The sequence below is a fragment of the Squalius cephalus genome (genome assembly GCF_949319135.1).
Source record: "Squalius cephalus genome assembly, chromosome: 16".
Taxonomy (NCBI): domain Eukaryota; kingdom Metazoa; phylum Chordata; class Actinopteri; order Cypriniformes; family Leuciscidae; genus Squalius; species Squalius cephalus.
In genome coordinates, this window is record NC_137137.1 from 21,821,461 (window position 1) to 21,830,314 (window position 8,854).

General features: G+C 36.5%; 1 protein-coding gene across 1 annotated transcript; it reads left to right on the forward strand.

The window, feature by feature from the left end:
- The first annotated feature begins 1,412 nt into the window (after positions 1-1,412).
- On the forward strand, positions 1,413-6,291 carry arpc5la (actin related protein 2/3 complex, subunit 5-like, a). The gene is made up of 4 exons (XM_079896830.1): positions 1,413-1,796; positions 3,542-3,614; positions 5,381-5,557; positions 5,652-6,291. The coding sequence occupies exons 1-4, from the start codon at positions 1,654-1,656 to the stop codon at positions 5,712-5,714; spliced, it is 456 nt and encodes a 151-aa protein (XP_079752956.1). The 5' UTR covers positions 1,413-1,653; the 3' UTR covers positions 5,715-6,291.
- Positions 6,292-8,854: the final 2,563 nt, after the last annotated feature.

Here is an 8,854-nt window from a genome sequence, read left to right on the forward strand (position 1 = left end):
GCTATTTCATTAAAGTCAAATTTGAGTTAAATGTTTTCTATTTACATGAACCGGATAATTTAATTTACTTGTTTAAAGTTTAATAAATCCAATTCTCTAAGATAATGTAATAGCATCATCAAGCTGCATGTCTGACATTGTCAAACAGTATATAATTCAACAAATGTATTTTTGTAAACAAATAAAACACATGTGTTCAAGATGGTGGGGTGGTTTGATCCATCTGTGAAATTGAATAGACATTAGATTTACTTGAAAACATTTGCTGTCCTCTAGTGGTCACTTTCTGTTTTTGACCTGTGGAAAACAGACACAATAACTGTATAGACTATTTATTCTCTAATTTCTACCTTTCTTATCTTTCCCCAAAATCTGTAACACTTTACAACAAGGTCTCATTCATTAACATTTGTTAATGTATTAATTAACATGAACTGACAATGAGCAACACATGTGTTACTTTATGTATTAATCTTTGTCAGTGTTAGTTAATAAAAATACAGCTGTTCATTGTTTGTTCATGTTAGTTCACAGTGCATTAACTAATGTTAACAAATACAACTTTTGATTTGAATAATGTATTAGTATGCCTAAATGTTGAAATTAACAAATTATAAAGGCTGTAGAAGTTTTGTTTATTGTAAGTTCATGTTAACTAAAGTATAAATAATGTTAACTAATGAAACCTTATTATAACATGTTAACCCCAAATGCACTTTAAAATGTAAAATCTACTATTATTATTTATAGTCACAAACTCTCCAGACTTTATAACTCTTCATATTTCCAAACACCTTGGGAGACAATAGGTTCATCTGATATGTCAATAACAAAAATAAATTTCATATAAAACAAATTAGCATTGCTGAACTAGAACATTTCAAAACGATTTTTTATGAAAATATGCTATAAACACTACTGGTCAAACGTTTGGAATAATTGAGTTTTTTAAATGATCTTGAAAGAAGTCTGTATGGTCACTAAGGCTGTATTTATTTGATAAAAATACAGTAAAAGCAGTAGTAATGTTGTGAAATATTATTACAATGTAAAATAATAATGATCTGTTTGAGCCTAAATTATTTCTGCAATTGCCAAACTGAATTTTCAGCATTATTACTGCAGTCTTTAGTTTGTCACATTTTCTTTCAGAAAATCATATGCTGATTTGATGCTCACTTCAAAAGTTAGGACTAGTCTTGAAGAATACAATTAGATGACTAACCTTTAAGACTAGTCTCAGCAGTTTATGCAACCGGTCACCTATCTCTAATTACAAAATAAACACAACGTTCCTTAAAAATTATGACATTTCAAGGCTTTACAACAATCTATAGTATTTTTTAAGCAACTTCATTTGAGTCAAGCCGCATTCATCGTTGCCTCTCAGGAAACGGAAACACAGTGTCACATCGTAAACCATGGAGTGCAATTCCGTTTCCGCTCCAGTCGGGATTTGTGTCCGCTCTGCAGGAATGTGTGGAGATGCTCGAGCTGGGAGAGAGGAAGAGGAGGAGGAGGAGGAGGAGGAGGAAGAGGAGGTATAACAGCCGCACCTTCCCACTGACAGATGAACACATTAACGGCTCTCTGCACTGTCACTGAGGGAAGCTGCAGACCTGTCCGTTATCGCACATTCCCGGGCTTCTCCTCATGGCGAAAAACACCCTGTCCTCACGATTCCGGGGAGTCGACATCGACGAATACGACGAGAATAAATTCGTGGACGAGCAGGACGAGGCGGCCGAGCAGCAGCAGGAACCGGACGCCTGTGAGGTGGACGAGCTCATCGGACAATATCCTTCAGCTGCCTTCACTGTCATCATCCATTATACTGTATATTATCCATGACGGATATTGTTTATCATCTCTAGAAAACATGGCAGGGAAAAGTTCATCTCTTTTAAGGGCACCCAAAAAACAACCTTGTCCTAGTTTAGATTAACTCGTACATTATTTAGACACATGTTGTGTTTAAACACCAGTCAGCTAACGTTATCTATAGGCATCATTGTCCAGATATGCTGTCCAAGTGTAGGCAGCTCACTGTGTGTTTGAGACGAATGTTAATAATAGTCAAATAGTTAGGATATAGGAATGTGGTTTTAGGTTTGTTCGAAATGATTGATGTTTTTATTTTATTTGAGGTAACAGGTTATTTTGTGGAGTTATCGCTGGTGCTAAATGCTTATTACTTTCTGCATTCATTTATTATAGCTCAGTTTGTTTTTTAAGTAGACTATTTAGGTTTTATTTCTATTTTATTCGCATTTTTATTTTTTATTTATAATTTATTTGTCCTTGCAATAGTTTTAGTAAGTTGTCACAGATTTTTTTTTTTTTTGTGTGTTAGTTTAGTTAGTGATATATCAATTATCAATTATTTTATAATTTATTATATTTAGGTTTCATATCCTTAAGGGGTTCTAACACATTGACTGAGAATATTTAAATATTTTTATGCTCTTTTTTTAAACCGTGCCATTACTTTTGATTCAATTAACATTTTAGGTAACACTTTATTTTAATGTGTTTTTGTTACATGTTATTACATGTATTTACTTTAGAAATAACTATAAATTATGTATAATTACATGCAACTAACCCTAAACGAACCCCTAATCCTACCCTAACCCTATAGTAAATACGTGTAGTTAATTACTATTATTCAGTACTTAAATGTATTATTACACTGTAACGTGGACGTTAGTATAACCAAAATTTAGTTTCAGGTTTTCTAAATACATTATTTTTTTTAAACCTCAAATAACCTTGAATATGACAAGGTCGTGTATTTTTAACGCGTTATAGATAAGCATTAATCTTCAGATGTGTTTTTAAATGACACACCAGAGTTGCCAAATCAGAACGTAAACAGTTATTTAGTTTCTGAGAAAAAATCTCTCCCTCTTTTCCCTCCAACTGTGCGTGATGTCATTTATTTAATCAGGTCATCAGCGTTTGTGTCCATTTTTGGTGCTCAGAGACACATTTTTAGACTATAGGATCTTTAATGAGGTTTTACCCTCACTATGAAATAAAGACATGATTTTCATGTTCATGTCATCAGCGTATGGACTATTCTAGTGTTTAAAGGTTTGCCTTGGCAGCAGGTTACGTGTTTTCAGTTGATTATTTTAGATAGTCCCACCCCAAAATCATTTGAGTTAGTGTCGGGATGGTCAGAATGATATTTTTCTAAACAGAATGATGTTTCGATATACCACAGAGAATCCGAGAGAGTTTACATTTTCCTGAGAAATCAACCCACTAATGATTTATTTATAGTTATCTCTATATTAAGCTGGGATAGAAGAAGTGTTTTCAAATCAACATATTAAGTCATGATTAGCCAGCGAAATCAACACCAGAAATGTTCAAACCAAACTTCTGAACACCAGCTTCTATGTAAACTTTTATTATAATCATCAAAAACAATTTAAACCACGCAAAAATAAGATTTCCTCTCTCTAAGGAATGCTCTTCGTGGTTCTTTGAGAGTGACTGGTTGGTCAGCTTTCCTTAACTAACTGTGATGCACAGGGGACATGATGTCAGCATTTCACATAGCCTTGAGGAATTCACCAATCAACTCCAAGAATCCAGCAGTGAAAGTAAGAGCCAATTCTGTTACTCAGACAGTTTGATCTATCAATTTCAGATGTTCAAGAAGAAATCGAAATCGAATACTTCTCTTCTTGCCTATGTAGAATGCGAAAAACAGTAAGCCAAAAGAGTACTATTCGATGGATACTACTATCCAGTGAGGCCATGGGAGAGGATTTATGAATGGCTATGATGATTTATGACTTGACAGTAACAACATGGCGGATGTAATTCATCTGAATTTCATTCATACTACATATATTCATAATATATCAAATGTACATTTTAATGGTCGTGAAGTAGGCTAAACTGAAATGTAGTAGTACCTACTCAGACAATATGTGATTTTGGACTCACTGTTCTATTAGAGGCCCTATTTGTGCACAACAGGTTGTGATGACAATGGCATCATTGTTTGCCTTAAACGTGCTGTTCTTTTAGCTGGAGGGGTGTGAAATTCAGCCTTCTGGATGGTTTAAAGGAGTATTCTGGGTTCAGTACAACTTAAGCTCATTTGACAGCATTTACAAAATGTTGATTCCACTAAAATTAATCTCTACTTGTCTTTCTTTTTCTTCAAAAATAGCTAAATCTGGGCCATACTGAGGCATTTGCAATGGAAATGAATGGAGCCGATTGGTAAACAATGAAATACTATTTATAACAGTATGCGTTGACATGTTTTTGGTGTGAAAAAATTAGCTCGCTAACCTTTTCTGTGTAAAGTTATATCCAATTTTACAGCGTAATGCCTGACATGACTATACAAAACTGAAAAGTTTTACAGCTCTTAGTACACAGGTTTTAACAGGATTAATATAAGTGCTTTTTCAAAATTATAAGCTTCACATTCCTGCTTTTAAATCCTCCAAAAATTGGCCCCATTCACTACCTTAGTAAGCACCTCACCGTAGCTTTGATTTAAGCTTTTATATATCATTTATATACATGTATATAAGAAAACGACGGCCGAGTCAATCAGTAACAAAAATTATGCCACAAATGCTGTCGATTGAGCCTAACTTATACATGAAATATTCCTTTAATAATGTTAAGCATCATTATTAGTGATGATGCACCAAAATTTTGGCAATTGAGAAAATCATTGACAAAATGTTATTTTCTGCTCCTCTGATTTCCTCTGCTTTTTGACTGTGACAGTGACTATTTTGTTCCCCCAATGTGTATAAGCTACAACAAGTAAACAGGAAAGTGATGCAGAGAAAACCAAAAAATGATGCTTGAGAAGCAATATGTAAAATTTCGTGAGGCAGCTCAATTTTTTTTGAAAAAAAATTATTACGACTTGTTTAATTGATCTTCTGAGAACACGACAGCAAACAGTTCAGTTATCCGCTTACCCAAATTTAATTTTAAAAATGTTATTTTCAGTTTTCGTCTAAATGGTGGTGCAGGGATGATGTCAGAACTCGGAAGTCTAATTTGCCTCTTTTTCCTTTGAGATTGTCCTATAGGGTTTTATAATGGGGTTTTTCAATATATGAGTAAAATATAGTCTGTGGTAAACATAACTTGACGACACTTTTGCGTTTTGTTCTAAGACACTCGAAATTTTGAAAACTGAAAATAACATTTTGAAAATTAAATTTGGGGAAGCGGATAACTGAACTCAGTATGCTGTCGTGTTCTCAGAAGATCAAAATCCGTTTCAAATTCATTTTGGTGCGTCACTAGCACATTTGAACGGTCCAAGCTGTTTCTCTTTTACACCACCTCCACTTGTTTCTTTCGCTCCGTCCTCCTCCTCTCTCAGGAGCGGGCCCAGGCGGTGGTGTTACGAGTGCTGACTGCATTCAAGAGCAGCGATATTGAGCCGGCAGTGAAGTCCCTGGACAAGAACGGAGTGGACCTGCTGATGAAGTACATCTACAGAGGCTTCGAGAAGCCCTCAGACAACAGCAGCGCCATCCTGCTCCAGTGGCACGAAAAGGTCGGTCTGGGAATAAAGAGGTTCGATTTCTTTTAAGCCTTTTTTTTCCATCTCACATGACTATTTCTATTTTTGTCCTCATATTCTCACTCAGGCTTTCGCTGTGGGGGGTCTGGGGTCCATCGTACGGGTGCTGACTGCGAGAAAATCTGTCTGAGAAGCCGAAAGAAATCAGATTTGTTTCTCTTTTCTTAGACATGGACAATTTCCTCTCTCACAACCCGACCTTATCCGGGGGAAAACCACTCAAGCCCAAGCGATTGTTTCACTCAATACAGAGATATTCTATGATATTTAATGTAAATTATTGATTCTTCAATATACGGAAGACTCGATTCTCGACTAATGAAGGTGAGCGGTTGTGTGACAGTCTGTGAATTGAGACAGAAGGACTATGAGTCTCATGAAGAGACTTTGCTGTATAAGCCCTGAGCAGCAGTTTCAGGGCGTTAAATACTGTGACGAATATGAAAGTTTTATTTGCTTGTTTTACTTAGTTTACACTCACTCTCGGATGTGTAGTTCTCATTTCTTTAGTTCCAACTCTCAGTTTTTCTTATTGTACAGAAAGAGGATGATGTTTAATATATAGTATTTAGGTGGTGGATTTATGGGTCAATTCAATTCGTAGTGTGGCGTCGGGAGGGTTATTGTGAAGTGCCTGGTGCAATAAAGAACATTAAGAGTGTATATCTTTTCTTTTTATCTGACTATTTGGTCATTACATATCTGATATACTTCTCGGGGACATCATTTTTAGACATTTAGGCTTTAATGGCAAAAAAAAAATGTTTTTATGCTTTTAACTTTACACTTAACACTTAAAGGGTTAGTTCATCCAAAAATTCTGTCATTAATTACTCACCCTCATGTCATTCCAAACCCGTAAGACTCTGTTCATCTTCGGAACACAAATGAAGATCTTTTTAATGAAATCTGAGAGATTTTAATCCCTCCATTTGCAGCTATGCAACTGAATCTTTGAATCTTCAAAAAGATCGTAAAACTAATCCATATGAATTGAGACTCAATCACTTTATGATGAGCAGATTGAATTTAGGCTTTTATTCACATATAAACATTGATCAGCGAGAATGAACCTCCTCATTGGTTCTTGCAGAAGGTCAAACGTGCTGCGTAACACGAGGATGAACCTCATTGGTTCTTGCAGAAGCTCGAACGTGCTGCGTAACACGAGAATGAACCTCATTGGTTCTTGCTGAAGCTCAAACGTGCTGCGTAACACGAGAATGAACCTCATTGGTTCTTGCTGAAGCTCAAACGTGCTGCGTAACACGAGGATGAACCTCATTGGTTCTTGCTGAAGCTCAAACGTGCTGCGTAACACGAGGATGAACCTAATTGGTTCTTGCTGAAGCTCAAACGTGCTGCGTAACACGAGGATGAACCTCATTGGTTCTTGCTGAAGCTCAAACGTGCTGCGTAACACGAGGATGAACCTCATTGGTTCTTGCAGAAGCTCAAACGTGCTGCGTAACACGAGAATGAACCTCATTGGTTCTTGCAGAAGCTCAAACGTGCTGCGTAACACGAGGATGAACCTCATTGGTTCTTGCAGAAGCTCAAACGTGCTGCGTAACACGAGAATGAACCTCATTGGTTCTTGCAGAAGCTCAAACGTGCTGCGTAACACGAGGATGAACCTCATTGGTTCTTGCAGAAGCTCAAACGTGCTGCGTAACACGAGGATGAACCTCATTGGTTCTTGCTGAAGCTCAAACGTGCTGCGTAACACGAGGATGAACCTCATTGGTTCTTGCTGACGCTCAAACGTGCTGCGTAACACGAGAATAAACCTAATTTATTCTTGCACATCGAGCAAACATGCTTAAACTTTCGTTTACCACAACTGATGTGTGCATTGATAAATGTTTATATGTGAATAAAAGCCTAAATTGAATCTGTTCATAAAGCGCTCCAGTCTTTTCACTTTACAGTTTTTGAGGAAAATATATGGTTTTCCAACACAAGGATTACCTACACAAGTCTCTTTGGAATTGTTCCCCTAGGTATGACTTATGTATATCTCTCCTTAAAAAAACAAAAAACAAACATGATTTGAGGCATCATTCATGTCACAGAATGTAGATTGTTTCACATCGGGTTTAAAACATAGGGTTGGAGGTTGCTCTAATCCTGAATCCTAAAATGAGGAATACTAATAGTGATACTCATTATTGCTGCTAAAATTTAGAGGGATCAAGACAAGATTTGTGGGCCCCTCTCATCACAGGGTCCGGGACAATGTTCCCAGTTATACCCCTGCCAACACCCCCCATGGCGGCCGCTGGTAGAGCAATACTATAGCAACAATAACAGGTTGCCACATAACATGCCAAAGAATATGCATTATTGAGTACAGCTATGTACTTGTTGAGTTGGCCATGTACTCACTAAAGTTTCAGAAGTGACAAACACATTTAAATACGGAATGGATGCCCTAAATTACCGCTAAGTGTGTACGGAACACGACTGTTTGGTATCTCCTATTCTTGACCAAAGTAACATTAAGCGACCAAAGACAGACAAGGCTTAATTGTAGTCCCAGTCTAAAATGCACGTTTGAGCTGTTTTAACTGAAAGCAACTTGCACTGACAAATCTTAAAACATATCACTGCTATTGTTTGTCTCAAGATGCACACCAATAATGTTTTTTTTTTCTAAGGCATGTTTACAAAAGCCACTTAAATACCGTCACTGTACTAAGACCTAATCCTGGCTTAATCTAAGCATGTCTGTGAAACCAGGCCATTATTTTCTGCAATTTGAACTAAACCACCATCAACAGAAGTGTTGTGTTTTTCTTTATATGATTGAAAGGTTGCTTTGCAGGGCACTCTCTTGCAGTATTGCCATGCCCATATTATTATAATGAGCTTGTTGTTTGGGCCTGGCTCATAAGGCCATCAACATTATGGAGTTATTAAAATGGGGTTGTGATATTTTTGTCTTATTTTCAATATAAAAGCACTTGGATTTATTAGGTTTATTTTAGGGGGTGTTTACAAGATCATTTTCAACTAAAAACTGAAAAAATATTTATGCGTTTTGGCCGGTCATACACGACAGTTTACATAAAAATTTCCGCTGCTTTGAAACAATCTGTATTGTAAAAAGCGCTATTTAAATAACGGTGACTTGACTTGACAGCGGTGTTTTGGGAGCATCAAAACTTTGAAACCCGTTTTCAAAAGTTTCCATTTTCAGGCCCCCAATACGCCATTGTCGTGTAAATGAACGGGCAAAACGCATTAAAAAGTTATCCGTTTTTAGTT

Coding starts and splice junctions, on each gene's coding strand:
- arpc5la (XM_079896830.1), top strand. CDS start 1,654: ATGGCGAAAAACACCCTGTCCTCACGATTCCGGGGAGTCGACATCGAC. Junction 1,797..3,541: donor GTGGACGAGCTCATCGGACA/ATATCCTTCAGC, acceptor ACTGTGATGCAC/AGGGGACATGATGTCAGCAT. Junction 3,615..5,380: donor CCAAGAATCCAGCAGTGAAA/GTAAGAGCCAAT, acceptor CTCCTCTCTCAG/GAGCGGGCCCAGGCGGTGGT.